The sequence below is a fragment of the Rhinoderma darwinii genome, chromosome 5 (assembly GCF_050947455.1).
Source record: "Rhinoderma darwinii isolate aRhiDar2 chromosome 5, aRhiDar2.hap1, whole genome shotgun sequence".
NCBI classification, from domain to species: Eukaryota; Metazoa; Chordata; class Amphibia; order Anura; family Rhinodermatidae; genus Rhinoderma; species Rhinoderma darwinii.
In genome coordinates, this window is record NC_134691.1 from 291,137,779 (window position 1) to 291,158,197 (window position 20,419).

At 40.4% G+C, this 20,419-nt stretch overlaps 1 protein-coding gene across 4 annotated transcripts in view; it reads right to left on the reverse strand.

Moving 5' to 3' along the window:
- Positions 1 to 615: 615 nt before the first annotated feature.
- PALS2 (protein associated with LIN7 2, MAGUK p55 family member) overlaps positions 616 to 20,419 on the reverse strand; it is a 67,203-nt gene continuing 47,399 nt past the window's right edge. For all 4 annotated transcript variants that reach the window (XM_075827277.1, XM_075827278.1, XM_075827276.1 and 1 more), the window contains exons 9-12: positions 17,542 to 17,703; positions 13,247 to 13,449; positions 10,934 to 11,062; positions 616 to 4,350 (exon numbers count right to left, since the gene is read on the reverse strand). In XM_075827277.1, coding sequence (XP_075683392.1) covers positions 4,174 to 4,350; positions 10,934 to 11,062; positions 13,247 to 13,449; positions 17,542 to 17,703 — 671 coding nt within the window. In that variant the 3' untranslated portion in view covers positions 616 to 4,173. The remainder of the gene's footprint in view (positions 4,351 to 10,933; positions 11,063 to 13,246; positions 13,450 to 17,541; positions 17,704 to 20,419) is intronic.

The window sequence follows — 20,419 nt, forward strand, 5'->3', positions numbered from 1 at the left end:
AGAGATGACTCAGAAGAGAATCATGTGACTGTGGGTGCTTTGCACGTTTCACTATTCCCAGCAGCATCAGGAGGCAGCCAGCTACACCCATTAGATGGGTCTAGGAGGCGAAATCCCCGAAGAACAAACACCTTTGGAGGAATTTGAGACTTCAATGTTCTGGCATAGAAAAGTCGCAATTTGCGTTGAAAATTGAGACTTTTGGGCATGTGAAGTGTCAGAATACTGTGGACATGGATTTATTTCAACTTTAACTTCTTTCAACAAGTTCCCCAGTGGCTCAGAAGTTTACATACTCTTAGTTAGAATTTGGAATCATTGCCTTTAAATTGTCTAACTTGTGTCAAACGTTTTGGATAGCATTTCACAAGCTTCTTACAATAAGTTGCTGGAATTTTGGCCTATTCCTCCTGATGGAACTAGTGTAAGACTTGTTGGCCGCCTTGCTCTGCCCATATTTTTTTATGGGATGGCGGTTAGGGCTTTGTGATGGCCACACTTTACTTTGCTGTCGTTAAAGAGGTTATCTGGGATTTTAAAATGGATGTCCCATTCAAGTGAATTCAAGGTAATAAAAACCATTTAGGGAAAAAAAAAACACCAAAACACTGATCCTTAAAGTACTGAATTAGAAGTTTATTTTAATACAATGTATGCTTATTTTGAGTCATTTTTATCAATATAAAACCACAACTGTATAATATCTGAAACCATACTCCAAACGCACACTTATTCATGAGCTACCAGGATTTGTTCTTACTTAACCAGGTGATCTTTCCTTTTGGAGAGACTATTCATCGGAAGCTTTCTTCATTAGCATCATGTAGTCTGTTTTGGCATCAGGAGTCAAGACAATTACTATAGTTTTTGGTAAAGGACAAACCCCCCCCCCCCCCCCAAAATAAATAAATAAACTATATAGCTACTAGAATTCAGATATTAAAATCACTTGCAAAACTAAAGCTAATTGTAAAGTCAAGTAAATAATACAGCAGCACATATCTTGATAATATTCAGTTGTAAACCTCGTATATAAAATTGTATGTATGGACACTGGTAGATAAGTATTTATTAGGTAATATCCCATTATATACATAGCATGTTCTTATTAATGTAGCTGCCCATCTATGAAGCGTAACCAAAAAAAATTAAAAAATAAATTACCCAAGCAAACTGGTATTGCCCATTTTCCAATAACGCAGTATTATTGTAAAGCATATACAAGAATGTACTATAGAGGAGAGATAAGCAACACCGATAAACATACAGCGCAAATGATATTACAGCACATTTTAGTATAATGGCAGAATTATGAATAGCAGTACAAAAATATAATAAACTATCCCAAACTTGGTTTCACACAGATGGGAGAATAAATACTGAATTAACAGGATTGAAAATGTTTCAAACTTAAAATAAATATGACTAAACGTACCTGTACATGGTGAAATTACAAGCGCAATTCTATTGGTAGGAAAACAAGGATTGGCCCAAATGATAAAATCTTGGTCCCAACCACACCAAAAGCTGCCTTTTAGTAAGTGAAATGTAATCTTGAATGTCCCCAAGACAACAGTGCAATTATTGCTTAACATTTAAAAGACGGTCATCCCGAAATCCCCTTAATCTACAGTAATCCGTAAACCGTTTGAGATGCAGATTCCGTATCTGCAATTTGTATCTTTCTAGTCATTTGCATTCCCTGTTGTAAGCTCTCAAACGGGGCGTGAGCTGCATACTGATGCGTAGAGGGGACTACTAAGCTTGGTGCTTTACTGGAGGGGACTACTTAAATTAGTCATCCTCATGCAGGGAACGGCCCGTTTGCAGACTTTTAGATGGATATTGCAATTGAGTAGAAAGATGAACATTGCAGACTCTGAATACACGTCATTTACACTATTTACAAGTAACTGTAGTTTAAGACTATGTCTTGGAGGTGACAGGACCATAATACAATATGGATTAGAAATGGCACATTTTGGGCTATGGAAATCCATGCTGAAAATCATCAAAATGTCATCACGTGTAGATCTGTACCTAGTTTCCTATTGGAAATAGAAATTCTGATATTGAGCACCAAATAGCTTACCACATTGTGTATACTTATTATATTCCCTTAAGAAGATTGGTCAGATATTTAAGAAGCCCTGTCAGAGGGCAGCATAAAAAAAAGCGACAGACGCTGATTTTAGAGGGCTATCACTTGTTAATGTCAAGTAGTTTAGGTGAATTTAGCACCGCACGTATAAGTCCAAGTATATTCAGGCTCCCCTGCCCTCCAGCCCGATTGACACTTCTCCCTATTACGGTGAAAGACACACATGGCATATTTGCCTTGTATTAAAAGCTGTACAATGTCCAATGGGAAAAATATTCCGCAACTCAGACTTAGATTTCTTGCTTTGTGGAATATTTTATATTTTTAGGCTTACACTAAAAAAAATTCTGCAGCGTAGAAAATACAAGGCAAATGCGCCACATGTGACTGCACGCCAACTGTACATAGGGAGAAAAGAGTGTCAGCGGGAGAATGAATAAAGGAATATACTTGCGGAGCTGGCCACATACCACAAGTAGAAGATCAAAATTCTCCTAAATTACTTATTAACTAATAAGTGATAGCATTCTGAAATCAGTGTGTGTCACCTATTTACTTTTTGGGCTCCATGCGCACAGCCGTGCCCGTAATCACGGTCCGCGATTACAGGCACGACCGGCCGCGGAGAGCCACCTGCGTTTTCGGCCCAAGCTCCCATTTAAATGGGAGCAGTGTCTGTAAAAAGCAAATGATAGGACATGTCCTATCTTTTGTGGAAGCTTTCTACGGCCAGCACACTTTCCTGCAAATATACGGGAAGGTGTCCGTGGTTAATAGAAGTGGGTGGGTCCGTAATTGTGGACCGTAATTACGGACGAAATCTACGGTTGTGTGCATGGGGCCATAGTGTTATTTCCTGTTTTGGGCTTATCCATACAAGTGTACGGTATACCTCACTCAAACAAAAGTGGTTTCTCCCTACAGTAAAGTGTTTGGGAGTGCCACAAAAAGAGATATGCCCCAAGTGATACATTTCAAGTGGAAAAGCATGGTACCCTTCTACTGAAACCTAACACCTCAGACAGTTATGTATGTATGGGTCCTTTAGGAGAAAATGCAAATGCCATATGGGGTTTGAGAATTATTAAGGTTACTGTAATATTTCCAGTCATGTGGCTACTGGATTCTATAGAAGTCCATGCTTTACTAAACATTTATCAAGTATATAGAACCCTTATTAATACATAAGTTCCAAGGTTTATCTTTGATCTGAAAAGTGATCAAGTTAGATCATGTCAGATCTCAACCACAAACAAACCTCAGTTTTGGTGAAGATGGCTAGTGGTGTTCCTTCTAGCATGCACAAAACGTGGGCAACCATCTAGAACACTGTGTGAGAATGCAGCACATGAAATCTCTAGAAACTAGCAACAACTCAAAATGGAAGACCCCAGTCTCAGAAGTATTCATACAGCTCACAATATAGTTGTGAGCCAAGTCCATTCTGGAGAGTTGCGAGGAAAATTTATGTAGCGAGAGATGGAAAAGCCAGTCTTCCTGGCAGGTTAGTTCTCATACAAATTCCCAACCTGCATGAATATAAGTTAACAGTAAAAGGTATTGCAATTGGTTTGCTACAGCACATTGAAGATCTGTCACCTGCACAAGTACCACCTGCGTTATAGTGTTACATTTCTTCTCAGATAGTGTTTTCCTAACCGATATAAAATCATTTTTATCCATTTATGTATCAAACAGACTTACAAAATTATTTCAAGTATCCTTTATATCACAGTGAAAATGTAAGACCAAATGTTAAATGACAAACTTTCTTGGATGAAAAAGGCATATGTACCACATGAAAAAAAAAAAAAAAAAAAGAATCACATAAAATGCTTCAACGCATTTTCTTCATGTATCGTGAATAGAAAGATCTTTAAAAAGTTATAAAAATTAAAATAAATTACATATTTAAGTACACTTTCCCTTTGAAGGGTTATATAAAAATTCAGAACAGTGTACGATCCTTTAAATCCTTATAAGGGAGCAAACGACACAGAGGTCTTGTCTCCTTCTCTGAACGCTCTGTTTAGTGTCTTTGATATTGGTTAATAAAATCTTAAACTTAATAGTCAATAAACCCAGCTAATCGGGACCCATTGTGGCTCCATTCTCAACTTCTCGACTGCTGCCTGTAGCTTCTCAAAGGCTTTGTCCAAGTTATCATTTACAATAGTAAGGTCAAAGTAATGGTTGTAAGCCCTCATAACTCTAGCGCTCTCATCAACAGTCTTCTTCAAATCGGTGTCCTAAAATAAAGAAAGAACATTTTCATTCAATGTTTTTAATTTAGAACTGCCCTAAATTTTACATTCTATACATGTTTCTATGTTCGTTTTCCTCAAACCTAGAGTACCAAACTTCACGACTTCATTTTTTTAAGCACCATGGGTCCTATAATTTATCACAAACTGTAGAAAGTTAAAAAAAATGAATTATAAAAAAATCATGTATAAAATATTTTAGCAAAAATCAGCACTTAAAAAAAAAAGAACATTAAACACAAGATCACAAACAATGTTTTGCCTCCCATCTCCTCACATTCCTCTGCCTGTAAGACAACTGGCTACAGCAGGAGCCTCCCCCTCTGCAGTAGGACATCAGGATTATTACACCGGCCACCCCCTCAGCAGTTCACCGGCCAAAAATAGAATAGATAAGTAGGAAATTAACCTGTATTCTCTGCAGAATTTCTAGTTGGTTTCAGAAGTAGGCAGAGGCCTGCAGACTAGCCAACAGTGTGAGCACGTTTCTCTTTTGCATTCAATTCTAGGTTTAGTGTTACTTTAAATACAAGGGGAAAATAAATCTTTAAAAAGGGACACTCTGGCCAAAGCTAAGCTTTCCCATGTGCACCATTCTGGTATTCCATAAGTCAGTCTCTCACCTGTTATTATTCTTGCTGCTTCTATCTCTACATATCAGACTGGGATGGTTGCTTAGCTGCAGTGTGAATCCGGCTCGGTGACACGCTTTCTCTACTTAAGTCTATGGAGATCTATGTTTAACCCATCACAGGCTTCAGCATTTCCTGTACTGCAGTACAATTACACAGGGGGGGGGGGGGGGGCAGAAACTTCTATCATCCACTACCACTGATACTTAGACATGTTCCTGTCACACAGGTATAATGTAGAAGAATATCGTGCAGCCTCCCTGTCTGTGTACTTATGGTTTGGTATGATTTGGAACACCAGGTATAACGGTCTACAAATTCTGTGAAAATACACAGGAGTACATAGAAGGCACATTGCTATTGCTCCATGCTTTGGCACTAAAATAAGTCTAATTGTTATCAAAGTGGGATTCCAGTGAAACACTTATGACTTGTAAATCTGTATGGAGGCTTCTATAATTCCTACTCGTTTCATTGGAGTCACTGAACAGGGGTCACTGCTTCATTAAGAACATAAGGTTCAAAAGTAAGTGGACACCTCATCACATTCATATGAACTTGTTAAACATCCCATTCCAAAACCATATTAAGTTTTCCCTTTTGCGGATGTAACAGCCTCCACTCTACTATGGAGGCTTTGCACAAAATCTTAGAGCGGGTTTGTGAAAATTTATGCCGATTCAGACAAAAGGTCATTTGTGGGGTTAGTCACTGATTTTGGACAAGGTCTGGCTGACAATGGACGTTCCAATTCATCCCAAAGTTGTTTGGCGATTGGGCATCCTATGGAGCAGATACTGAAGGTCCCAAATGTGCACATCTGTGGAAATCCATGATAGCAGGAGGTGCTTAATGTGCTCATCTAACAATAGTACTTTATTCATTTTATATCCCAGAGTCCAATATAGAGGTATATTACATGGGAGCAAGTCACGTTAGAAGGCCACGTTCAAACATGGTGTATTTCTTGTGGATGTTTTCGGTGTATTCCCCGCTCAAATCCTGCTTCATAGTATAATGCAATGAAAGTGGATGGCGTTTTAACAAACAAAATAAAGAAAAACATTCATCCTATAGAAAAAACACAAAAAAAAACAACAAAAACCAGCAAGGATTTTAGGGCATGCTGGGATTTTCAAATCCACGGAAGGTTTTAAATGTTGTGCATATGGAGCACATATGTAGTGGAAACATTCACTACAAATGTGATCTCACTGATCTATACAATCCTGGAAATCTTGACTGCTGTTGTACAGTTACATGTTAGGAAAGGTATTTTATGGTTATACATTTTCTTCATGTGTGTTAAAGGAATAAATGCAACATATTGTTGTAGAAGTCCTTCTATACGGTGAACCAGGCACATCGTGGGGACAGACTAGGGCCATATTTACAAACGTGTGAACGGCCGACACACGGACCTATATAATTCAATGTGGTCATTTACATGGCCGTTGTTTCAATGGACCGGTTGAAGGGTCCGTGAGAAAAATGGCAGTTTTTCACGTCCGAGATGCGCAACGCCCATGTGAATCTAGCTGGAGATAATAAATATTTCTGTAGCTCTTGCAAAGTCTTTCCCTCAACTAATTAAAGTGTGCAAGACTTCTAAATGTGACATGCTGTCAACAATGGGTTGCTTATAGGTTAAATGAGGCTATAAAGTCCCGGGCAGAAGCCAAGAGGAAACTAATAATGTTCAGAACCTGAAAGGAGGATACATTTAGAGCAGCGAGGTTAGTGTTAAAACAAAAATCAAGAGCCAAGTACATAATAACAAATAAGAATATTGCCAAGATGGCACCAGTCATAGCTGTAGCTACACATGCCAAGCAGATGATCCCAGATAACAGTTCGTACAGTACACACTTTGGAAGCCATATTATATGAACACATCTTTCATCAAGATTAGGGGAATTTACGCAGAGAATGGCGCTGTACAGAGAAGAAAGCCATAGAAGCAGCAGGGTTCACTGGCGAATATAAGTCTATGACAATGTGGAAACACCTTGCAATTTGAAATGCTCCAAGGAGACAGAACGGACAGACGATTACCCTGTTGTACATATACAGTAGTGGCCAAAAAAATAGCAGCCCAACATTAACCTGACAAATCAAGGTTTTTGGGAGAAGTGATATTTCTACATAGCAAATAATTTACGAGTAAGTGTGGTAGAAAAAAAAAAAGCAGAGCCAACAATTAGGACATGCTTGCCGCTCATTCTGAGGAATTGAATCATTTGAAAGGGGCTTGTTCAAAATAATAGCCGTGAGGAGTTACATTGGTGAAGTCATTCATTCTGTGGAACAGCTGTAAATTTTGGCCCTTATTTAAAGAGACTCCGTCACGACATTATAAGTGCCCTATCTCCTACATAAGAAGATCGGCGCTGTAATGTAGAACAGTGGATTTTATTTTCAGCACGATTGTTACAAGTGCAGTGAAAGAAGCTGGGCTGGAATAATAAGAAGTGTATGATGCTGATTGGTCACTGATTGGTCAGCGTCATACACTCCTCTGTACAACGCCCAGTTGGTAAAAAGTAAAAACACGCCCAGTTGTCCATTGAGAAACGAATCATAAATCTAAAATTGCTCCTAACTTGTTCAAAAATGATCGTTTTTCAAAATAAAAACCACTGTTATCTACATCACAGCGCCGATCAGATTATGTAGGAGATAGGGCACTTATAATCTGGTGACAGAGCCACTTTAAGGTAGGAGGGTGGCCGATGTTGCACATGTTATAGTGCATTTCTTTCTGAAATACTGCAGCAACAGGTATTTCACTTCCTCTCTTTTGCTACCGAGCACTGTTTTTTTTCTTAGTTACCGCCTAAGTAGCTACCTGGGTTTGTGGCGCTTCCTCTGTCATATGAGTAACTACAGCCTGTAATATTGGATTAAGTATATATTGTAGTCGCTGGTATTTTTTGGTCCCAATAGAGTCTATGGTTTTAATTATGTTTTAATTTTTGTATGTAATTGTGGGAAGGGGGTGTCCATGTTTATGGATGTATATTTACTATAACGCCTCATTACAGCAAGCGTAGGGTGCAGTATGGGAGGCGCCACATTGAGTGCCTACAGCTCCATTTTACAGAGCCGCAAGGACACAGTCTGCACCCACTGGGGAAGATTTATTAACACTGTCCTAAAGTTAGGTCATACTTGCAAAAAAAAAAAAAAAAAAAAAAGTGCAACATTTATCCCAATGTATGATCAATTTGGCACATCTTGCTTAAAAAAAAGTTAGACTTCGTCCTTATGCCACCTCTTGGCGTACTTTACAAAAAATAGTTATAAAAAAAAAAAAGGAAATGCCATTAATACATTTTGTGCCTTTAAAGGGGTTGTCTGGCACCTAAAAAACAAAAACTCAAAACATTAAAAAGCTTCCATCATCATAAAAACTTATTTTCAATAAGAAACCCTTTTACTGGGATTACTTATCGAATCCTGATATAGCAGGACACACCATTTTCAAATTCCGCTTCTGAGGAGGGGCTAGTCCAGGCCCCCCTTCTCTGCTCAGCAAATTAATCCCTGCCCCCCCCCCTTGCCTCAGTAACTGCAGTGACAGAACGGAGCAGTGCCCGTGCCAGGCCCTTGCGATCCCACGCTTGATGTGCCGACATGAACGGGAGCGGGAGGCAGCACGCAGTCATCAAGTAAGAGGAAACTACAACACTTGGGGCACCACAAGTCAGCGATTCTGTACACATGTACGCAGGTTTTTCTCCCCCACTGTTCTAGAAATTTCCTACTATGAGTGTTCTGCAAAAGCCGGTCATAATAAAATAATAATTTGAAACTGTAAAATCAATTAACTGGCAATGTCCAAATTGGCAAAGCTGAAGTTTTCCTAATTTGTGTTAAATTACAAATCTTAATTAAGCGTCGACTTGTTAATAAGCAACAAAAACAATCACTGCAGCCGGCTTGTTTAGGCTATGTTCACACGGAGTATTTTGGGGGAGGAATATCTGCCTCAAAATTCCGTTTGGAACTTTGAGGCAAATTTTCCACTCCCTGCACGCCGATGCGCCGCGGGCATAAAACAGCGTGAAATACGCTTTCTCTGCTTCCCATTGAAGTCAATGGGAGGTCAGAGGCGGAAGCGCCCGAAGATAGGGCATGTCGCTTCTTTTTCCCGCGAGGCAGTTTTACTGCTCGCGGGAAAAAGACGCCGACGCCTCCCATTGAAATCAATGGGAGGCGTTCTTGGGCCGTTTTTGCGACGCGGTTTCCGCATAAAAAAACTCGGCAAAATACCCAGTGTGAACATAGCCTTATACAGTGCAGTCTTGTTTATGGCATTTGTGTTATATTCCAATGTTTAACCACTTCCCAACAGACTGCAAACTGCTCATCTTTGGCCAGAAGCCGCCTGCACTGGAGAATGGGCGATGTGTGCATCTAAATGGTTCCATCTAGTTACTGAGCGCTTACTAATGATTCATTTAGTGGCCAGCATGCCAGCTCTCTATGGGTTAGACTTTCAAGCTAAAACCATAAAAATTGTCTTTTTTCGGATGAATCAACTAGCGATGTCATGTGTAGTATCACCATTACATCAGTGTTTCGGAAACAGGGCTTTGACAAGGTGTCTCAAGAGATTTTACAGGATGAATAATGTAGAAGAGGAAAAGTAAAGTTTTAGGCCCCATGCACACGACCATAAAACCACGAAGCGTACCACGATCTGCGGTTCTACGGACCCATTTGGTTCTATTGGTTGTGGCCACCTTTCCGTAGCGCTACAGATGGGTGTCCGTGCCGTAGAACCATGCCAGGAATTATGGAGCATGTCCTATTTTGCGTATTTCACGGGCCGTGCTCCTATACTTTGTATGGGAGAACAAGCCAAGCACCATCTTGGCAACAGTGGTGCTCAGCCAGTTCCATCACTGAAGCTAGCCAACTTCCAACAATGCTTCTTACAAGGAAAGTACACCCTATGTCGGTCTCCTGGACCTACAGGTAAATGGTGGTGGGATCGCTTAAGTTACAGAGGACCGCATGGGGCTTTTGTGAGGCTGCAGCTATAGAAAATACGTTTACTACACTGCGTCAAGACTTGACATGAAACGACTTAAGTTATGGGGACATTACGCAGACTAACAGCTGCAATGTCACATTGTCCGACTAATGGTGCCAAGACCTTAAACCATAGTTTTACACGACCGCGGGCTGCTGACTTGTCATTGCAGCCAGGGGCCTAGTCCCCCAGGCCTGCCAGGTTTCTACGCATATTAGGCAATAATGCTTTGGTACTCTAAGTATACCAAAGCATTAGAGAACATAGATTGCATTGTGATGTTCCCTAATAGGAATATTTTAAATTAAAAAAAATAAGCAGTTTTAACATTACACAAAATAAAAAGGTAGCTTTATTTTGCAAAACAGTTAAAAATAAATAGAATACAAACCTACATGGTATCGCCGTGATTGTAGTTACCAAAATAACTATTTTAAACCATACGTTGGTGTTAAAAAAAAAAAAAAAAAAGGAGGAATAAAAGCAAATTCCATTTTCCGTTTATTCCTTATTACCCCTCCCAAAATTTTTTTATAAATATAAATAAATAAAAATAAGTGGATCAATAATTTATATGTACCACAAAATGGTTTTATTAAAAGATCTGACTTATGCAGCAAAAAACAAGCCCTCATACAGTTATACCGACAAAAAAAAAAAAAAAAAAAAAGAAATGATTTGTCATGTAACTATTTAGTCAGGTCCATTACATAAAATCAAATTTAAAAACACATTTTAAATTCCAGGCTGTAATGCAACAATACAGGAAAAACACCAATACTTTTACAAGGCACTGTATATAAAATAGTGGCGGTAACTCTTAAAATTTGGGTTATTAAAAAGAAAGTTTGATTTTACCATTTATTTAAGGATAAAAACGTAAAAATTCACTTACGGTGAGGAGCTTTGTTGTAATTCCAGCATCTACAACAGCTTTATGCATGGAACGCAATGTATCGAGCTCAGGAGCAGCAATGAATACTACATATGGCATGAACTCAGACGTCCTAAGCACTTTTAAAGCCTGTAAAACACAAAATGCTAAAAATATATATAATATCAGTACAAAACAAGCAAATGATTGCTATATGGAATAAATGTAACAATATGTGCGGACTGCCAGAACTAGGAACATGAAGACCACGACATGCGGTAGATATAATATGTACCTTCAATAAATGGATGCAGAATCTCACATTACTGAGTACCTCCAGTGATCCACCCCAAAACTGTAACTAGAATTAAAAATAAAGTGCTCTCTGCTGCTTATTAGTTGTATTCACATTCAGACCTCATTCATTTCAATATAGGGCAGAAGAGGCGGCTTGAATTACATCTGCCTTTTACTTCTTCCCTGCTAGTGTGTCAGGTAGAGAGAGACCTAAAATAACGTGAATATTTTATCCAAACAGGGAATAAACTGGGAATGACGAGAACGGTGTCTATAGGGAGAACTTGTCAGCTAATAAAGCCCTGAGACTCATGCAGGCAGATTGTCTCTCTGCTATGCGAGTCAGAAGGCTTGTAGAAACAGTGCCTGTGACCGGCTGCAGCTCTACTACATCAATTACATGGTAGACCAGGTCAACTTTCTGTAAAGCACAAACCACAGAGATATAAAAGGGGAAAGCTTTACAAAACGTTTTGTACAACTAAACCCATTAGTAGGTTAAAATATGAAGCAATTAACACAAGATTTGGCTCTAAATAAGAACAACAAATAGTATCAATACAGTTATTCACTCAAATCATATTCATTGGTAAATTACATAGCAGCCTATACGGTCAGAGGGAAGGATCGCATGTTCCACATTTACCTAGGACACGTCTTGTTAAATGAGGCCATTTGGCAGTGAAGTAAATTCAATTTACAAGTCAATTTCTTGACATTATTTGGGATTCAAACAGGACGTACAAAAACAGGGATTAAAGAACATCCATTCTCAATGAAGAATGTACATGACGAAGGGCGATGGGGGCCTTCATGACCAGAGCAAAATGCCACTTTCCTAAATGCTGCAATCGAAAGATTGTTTTAGTCAACCCCAAATTTTGTGTTTTTTTTTTTTGCGGGACACTTTTTCCCTCATTTATTCATGCTATGTTTTAAGGTGGTTTATTCAATGAATAATATTTACCTCAAAAATGAATCTTCTAATCCTCCCACACAGTGATGTTAAACGTGTACATTGTGTAACATAGGACTGATATAGCACAGAGCAAAAACCGTATTTCAGCTTTAAATGCATCTCCCTCCCTTAGCTTTAGAAGATTAAATCATCCCAGTTCATACATTTTTAAGTAATGGCCCAAAAAGTACATAGGGACGTGGTAGAACAGACGAAAATTGGTGTCCAGGGGTAATTATTTTATGATTGGCGTAGCGTACATTTTGCCTAACGATCGTATTAATGCCGGAGAACATGATGTCCATGCAAAACATGTTTACCTCAGGCAGAATGTCTAAAATTAGTACGAGTGGGTTCGGCGAGGTGTGCACTTTTTTGGGGAAGGGGCTTTTTGTAAAAAAATAAAAACAAAATCGCATTTTACTGTATTATTTTGTTGTTTTTTACTTTAGGGGCACAGGTTAGCTGAGAATACATTATGTGCTCCCTATAGTCCCCATATACAGATCACTAATTATTAGATTACACATCAGTGATCTGCTTAGAGAGGCTCTGTCACCACATTATAAGTGGCCTATCTTGTACATGATGTGATCGGCGCTGTAATGTAGATTACAGCAGTGTTCTTTATTTCGAAAAACTGTCATTTTTGACGGAGTTATTACCTATATTAGCTTTATGCTAATGACTTTCTCAATGGATAACTGGGCGTGTTTTAGCTGACCAATAAAAAACACTGCTGTAATCTACATTACAGCGCCGATCACATCATGTAAAATACAGGGCACTTATAATGTGGTGACAGAGCCTCTTTACACTGGCATGCAGACTAGACACAGATCACATCTTATCTGCATGCCTCAAAGCTCCCCCTGCAAAGGGGATATAGTAAATTCAGCCTGTAAATTAATGGGCTGCAGGCACAAGGACCAGTCCCGTAGCCCATTAGTTTACGTGGTGTGGGCAAATAGAGGTTAAGCCAGGAAAATAGAACCAGCATCCCAAAAATAAGGTAGAATGGTTATGGTTATCAAAAAATCAATAAATCAGAGGATACATCAAAGTAAATGAAATATTACCTGAGGATTTACATCTAATATACATGTTCGTCCAGCCATTACAACTTCATGAATAGAATCTATTTTGGTGCCATACAGATTGCCTTCATACTCTCCATGTTCCAAATATCTGCCCGCTTTCACATCAGCCTCCATTTCAGATCTGGATACAAATCTGTACGCATGTCCATCTTTCTCATCTTCCCTTGGCTTGCGTGAAGTGACTATACAGAATTCATATCCAAAAGATAAGAAAAACTAATGTTTTGATTTTGCACATTTGTTAGAGCTTGCGGAAAATAATGGCAACAGCAGCAAGAGAAATACAGAGACATTCCAGTATTCTCAAATTCCATGAGGTAGCATGCCCAGCCGGATGTACACAAGTTTAGTGTGTGTGAAAGTGATTAGAATATGTTTAAAAGAGAACATTTTGCATGGACTCCATCTTACATAGTTACATAGTTAGTACGGCTGAAAAAAGACACATGTCCATCAAGTTCAACCAAGGGAAGGGAAAAGGGAAGGAAAAATTTCTACACATAGGAGCTGATATTTTTTGGTTCTAGGAAATTATCTAAGCCTTTTTTAAAGCCATCTACTGTCCCTGCTGCGACCAGCTCCTGCGGTAGGCTATTCCATAGATTCACAGTTCTCACAGTAAAGAAGCCTTGTCGCCTCTGCAGCTTGAACCTTTTTTTCTCCAGACGGAGGGAGTGCCCCCTTGTTTTTTGAGGGGGTTTTACATGGAACAGGATTTCACCATATTTTTTGTATGTGCCATTCATATATTTATATAAGTTAATCATGTCCCCCCTTAGTCGTCTTTTTTCAAGGCTAAATAGGTTTAATTCTTTCAATCTTTCCTCATAACTTAGATTCTCCATGCCCCTTATTAGCTTCGTTGCTCTTCTTTGTATTTTTTCCAACTCCAGGGCATCCTTTCTATGAACTGGAGCCCAGAACTGAACTGCATATTCTAGATGAGGCCTCTCTAATGCTTTGTAAAGTGGTAATATTACATCCCTGTCCCGCGAGTCCATGCCTCTTTTAATACACGACAATATCCTGCTGGCCTTTGAAGCAGCTGATTGACACTGCATGCTGTTATTGAGTTTATGATTTACAAGTACACCCAGATCCTTCTCAACAAGTGAATCCGCCAGTGTAGCGCCCCCTAGGACATATGATGCATGCAGGTTGTTGGTACCCAGATGCATAACTTTACATTTATCTACATTAAACTTCATCTGCCAAGTGGACGCCCAAACACTTAGTTTGTTTAAATCTGCCTGCAATTCATGAACATCTTCCATAGACTGAACTATATTACATAGCTTGGTGTCATCTGCAAAAATAGAAATAGTGCTATTAATCCCATCTTCTATATCATTAATAAATAAGTTGAATAATAGTGGTCCCAGCACTGAGCCCTGGGGTACACCACTTATTACCGGGGACCATTCAGAGTAGGAATCATTGACCACAACTCTCTGGATACGGTGCTTGAGCCAATTCTCAATCCAATTACAAACTATATTTTCTAAACCTATAGTCCTTAATTTACCCATTAGGCGTCTATGGGGGACAGTGTCAAATGCCTTAGCAAAGTCCAAAAACACTAAATCCACAGCGGCCCCTCGGTCTAGACTTCTGCTGACCTCTTCATAAAAACAGATTAGGTTAGTTTGACAACTTCTGTCCTTAGTAAAACCGTGCTGGCTGTCACTTATAATGCTATTTATCGTCACATAATCCTGTATATAGTCCCTCAATAGCCCCTCAAACATTTTCCCCACGATGGATGTTAAGCTCACTGGTCTACAATTACCCGGGGAAGACCTAGAGCCCTTTTTGAAAATCGGCACCACATTTGCGCTGCGCCAGTCCCTTGGCACTATACCAGTCACTAGAGATTCTCTGAATATTATGAAAAGGGGGACAGAAATAACTGAACTAAGCTCTTTAAGAATTCTAGGGTGTAACCCATCTGGTCCCGGGGCCTTGTGCACATTTATTTTATTTAGCTTGGACCAGATCTACATTCATCCAATTCAGTATATCAACTGATATATTAACAGCACCGGCAGCGGCTACATCAGCTGCTCTTTCTTCTGTTGTATATACAGAGCTAAAGAACCCATTTAGTAACTCTGCCTTCTCTTGATCCCCTGTGATCTTGTATGGTAGGCGTCCATTTTGGATCGTTGGAATCCATCTTTTGGCCTGAAGGAGCCATCTTGCGATTAATAAGTAAAAAGTAATATGTCAGCAGATGTCCTGAAGCAATTCTATGTTGTGTTCTTGAATTTAATGTTTTATTACTCTTGTAAGGAGCAGATCAAATAGCCTTGGCCGAATGAACAATGACATTGTTTACCATGAGGGAAGGGGATTCAGCCCTCTGTTTAATTAATTTAAACTTATCTGCAGTCTCCATTCTCTAGTGAGATAAGTAGAGACACATTAACTTGTGTCTCTGAAATGTGTGTCTTCTCCATGGGACAAGGTTCAGGCCACCTGGGGCTTGGAGGGTGAAGAATTATTATAATGCATTGAAATATTCTCATTGGCTGAATCAGAGTCATTATCATATTGTAGATGATTGGCTGAAACCAAAGCCTACACCTTTCCTGTCATTATACTTATATACTTGTTTGGATCAATAAAGATCAGAGAAGGATTTTGAGCATACAAGCATGGTCTCTTGTGTCATCTTTTCTCTCAGATATATATATCTATTACCTATAATTTGGAAACTGGATAAATCACTGGAGGGCGGGTATCGGTTGACATATCCATTACAAATTTCAGTCTAATATATTTTGGCCCATGATTGCGTTAACAGTGTGTATGAAGCTCCCTGGATGCTGGTATTGATCTTGTGGCTTGTTTGTTTCCATTGACAATTATTTTTACAATACTTAAACTAAAAAGTCCGGTGACTAAAGTGAACTCTCAGTCAGAGTTGCTAGGAAGCAGATACGGGGAGTTGTTTGATCATAGTCTTTACAAAGGAGTGTTGTCTTTACTTGTGACAATGAAAAGGGGCAGGAGAAGGAGTCGCAGCAATAAACCATGATGTTGAGTGAGTTTGAAGTTAAAGAGGCTCTGTCACCACATTATAAGTGCCCTATCTCCTACATAATGTGATCGGTGCTATAATGTAGGCGACAGCAGTGCTTTTTATTTAGAAAAACAATCTATTTTTACCACGTTATTAGAGATTTTCGCTTTATGCGAATTATTTTCTTAATGAACAACTGGGCGTGTTTTACTATATGACCAAGTGGGCGTTGTACAGGAGTGTATGACGTGGACCAATCAGCGTCATACACTTCTCCCCATTCATTTCCCCAGCACATAGGGATCCTGCTAGATCAGTATGTGCCGTCTTATACCAACACATTAAGGTTACTGAAGTGTCCTGACAGTGAATAGACATTCATTCAAGCCAGGACGGGATGTCTATTCACAATCCCGACACTTCGTTAACGTTTCTGTGGTAGTTACAGCAGAGCAAGCATAATCTCGCGAGATCACGCTGTAAATGACAGGTTACAGCGAGATTACGCTTGCTCTGCTGTAAGTACCACAGAAACGTTACCGAAGTGTCGGGATTGTGAATCAAACACAGAAAAACACAAACAGAAAACTCCTTTAATCTCTGTAGACAAAATAAAACATGTTTGACAATGATTAACAGAAAAAGACAAGTGGCAAAAAAAAATAAAAAAATAAAAAATTAGCAAAGTGAGTGCATTTCATTAGAAATGCCAGACCCACAAGAGATGAATGTGTGAGGTGAAGTTTACAAAGCCGCACCAAGTTTTCACCACAAGAAAGAAGCAGTTCTAGGACGACGGGAACTGTATATAGCAACTGTTGCCTTACTTTTTTTCTGCATAAAACAGTCAAAGATTTATGGGAGAGTGGCAAAGAGAAATCACACACAAACAAGTATCTGGAAGGCTTGAGGAACTGCAGGGTGAAATCACGCAGAAAAATACATAGAAAACCTGCTGCAGTGTGCAACAGAACTGCAACTGAACTACCACCAAAGCAAAATCGCCAAAGCTGCACAAGACTGGCTGAAAAACAACAATGTTAATAGACATAAGTGTCCAAGATACAGTCTAGACCTTAATCCGACTCCCAATTTGTGGCTAGACTGAAAAATAGCTGTATTTCAACATGGTTACGCAATGAAGACAAGTTGGGTACTTTTACTAGGCACTATAGAAAGATCGCTACAGTGGAATAGTGGATAGCATTTAGGCATTCACAGTTATTTACAGCAAAACGATAGAACTTACAGGGAACAGTCGTTCCAAACTGGGTAGGATTCATGACAATTAATCGGTTTTTCAAGCTTCTTCGGCCCACCCCCTGGGCTCCAATTAAAACAAGAGTCTTTCTTTGGAATGGGGGCATACGCGCTACCTCTTCAAATATCTGAATCTCATGCCGATCAAATTCTATAAAGAGTGAAAAGTAAAACAAATTAAGAAAAATGTTTTTTTTCACATTAAAATAAAAAATAGTTTAAAAAGGGGTTGTCAGGTGAAATAAAATGAATCGCCTATCCTCTGTTGGAAGGGGTTTCTTACACAGCTTCATACCGTACAACGCCGACACATACGTAGCGGTGGAGCACAGTATTACAGCTTCCTCCCATTTAAGCCCTTTCAAACAGCTCATCGGCGGAGGTGCCGTGAGTCCGGCCCCCGCCATTCATCTATTGATGGCCTATTGAGGATAGGCCATCAGTTTTGTTTTACCGGCTAAGGCTCTGTTCACATCTGCGTTGGGGTCCCGTTCTGACGTTCAGTCGGTGGTTTCCGTCAGAACGGGACCCTGAGCAGACAAACTGACACCGACGGAAAGCAGAGGCTTTCGTCTCCACCATTGATTTCAATGGTGACTGAGCCGGTGCCCCTGGTTGTCTCTTTTGTGCATCGGATCAGTCGTTTTGCCGGAAACAATTGAAAATGGTGATGGAAAGGGAAACCTGGTTTCCGTTGGTGTCTGCTCAGGGCCCCGTTCTGATGGAAATCTATGACAGAACGGGACCCCAACGCAGATGTGAACCTTACCCCTTTAAAAAGTGTACCTCCAGTTATAAAAGAAAAAACATGATACATTACTTACGATTAGCTTTAACTTTGCAATGTAGTAGATTAGCCAAGTCCTTCTTTCTGATTTCCTGCACCAGACACCCGTGCTGCACACTCCTGCGACAGACTGCACAGCCCTGAGCTGTCTCCTAGGCATCTGTAGCCAGCAGAAAGCCTCACCTTAATCTACCGATGCCCAGGAAACACAGCCCAGAGCTGTCTGTTGCAGGAGCGTGCACCACAGGTGTCTGTGCTGCCGATGCTCAGAAAGGAGAACTTTGAGAATCTACTAAATGACAAGTTAAAGGCTATGTAAATGTTTGAAAGTGATTTTTTTTTTAAAATAAATGTGTATTAGTGTGTGTTAAACTTTGTAAACACATTTCATTCAAAATAATTTTTACTTTCCAAGATACAGTTATGAACTTGGGTGTGATAGATTACAGGTGGATCCTGCATGTCAGACATGCAGGACCCGCCATCAATGTACCTGTCAGGTCCGCGGGACTGACATTCAGGGAATAGCGCTAGATACAGCTGCTCTGTAGAGCGAATACAGAGCAGCTGTATCTAAAAAGTAAACATTTTTAATAAAATGTATTTACAAAGTTTATTAAACACACACTTAGGCCTCATTCACACGGCAGGGTTTCCCGGCCGGGTGCCGGCCGTTCATAAATCGGCCGGCACCCGGCTGCATTAGGAATGATAGACCCCTAATGGGGCTATTCACACGACCGATTTTTTGACGGCCGGAAAATCCGGCCGTCAAAAAATAGGACATGCTCTATCTTTGCCCGGGCACCCGGCCGCCCGGCTCCCATAGAAGTCTATGGGGCCGGGTATTACACGGCCATCACCGGAATGTGTTCCGAGTGATGGCCGGGTTTCCCGGCGCTTGCGCTCTATCTCCTCCTCCTCACAGCGCAGAGTGCATGTGAGGAGGAGGAGTTGATGCCATTCTGACGAATGGCATCGCTGTACACTGTGTTACAGGGCCGGGGTGTACAGCAGGTGGAGGGAGCGCTGCGCTGGCTCCCTTCCCCTGCTTGTTAAAAGCACCCTGGCTCGGCGACACCTTCGATGGCGCCGCTAGTAGTAGTAGCAGCTGCTGCTGCTGCGGCTGCTACTACTGTAGCGACGCCACTATAGCAGAGCGGGGAGGTATCTCCCCGCTCTGCTATGTGCTAGCCGCACTTTAGCTCCTTGAAGGAGCGGAATCCCCGTGTTTTCGGGGATTCCGCTCCTGGACAGAGCGCTTGATGTCTCTGTCCATATCTGGGCAGTGACATCAGGGGAAACTCCTGAAGCGGAATCCCCGAACACATGGGGATTCCCCTTCAGGAGCTGCCGCTGATGTCACTGTCCGGATCTGCCCGGCCCGGCACGGATGCATAACTTTATGCAAACCGGCCGGGCAAAATGGCCGATTTTACCGGCCGACACTCGGGCTCGGGAACGACCCGGTCGTGTGAATCCCGCCTAACATTTAAAAAAAACAAAACACAATTTTCAAACATTTACATAGCCTAGTACTGAAGGTAAACTTTAAATACTTTCCTTCCCCCACATACCAGTAAAATGTTCTCCCTGCATGCATTGGCATAAGGCCTTCCCAGGCTAAGAAAAGCAGAATGTGGCGTTCAATCATAATGCATTATGACCATAAACTTTAGGACTTAATAACTTGCAGTATTTAGTAGTTCATCACTTTATTAATTAGAAACAGGACGATCAGCTCTGACACTATATTTATACTAGGAATCTTCTTGAATCCACTTAGCAAGAGCGTTTGGGTGGAAATTCCCTTAAAAAGATTGGTTTAGATGTTTTTTTTTTTTTTTTCTCAGTAGTCTCCTAAAATGTTGTGCTCAAAACTCCCGTAAACAATGTGCTAAGGCTTCGTTCACATCTGCTCTAGGGCTCCGTTCCGACTGAGCTTTCCGTCGGAACGGAGCCCCGACAGAGACAAACGGTAACCATAGGTTTCCGTTCCAACACCATAGATTTGGAACCCGTGCCAATGGTTTTCGTTTGTCTCCGTTGTGCAAGCGTTCCGTCGTTTTGACTGATTCAA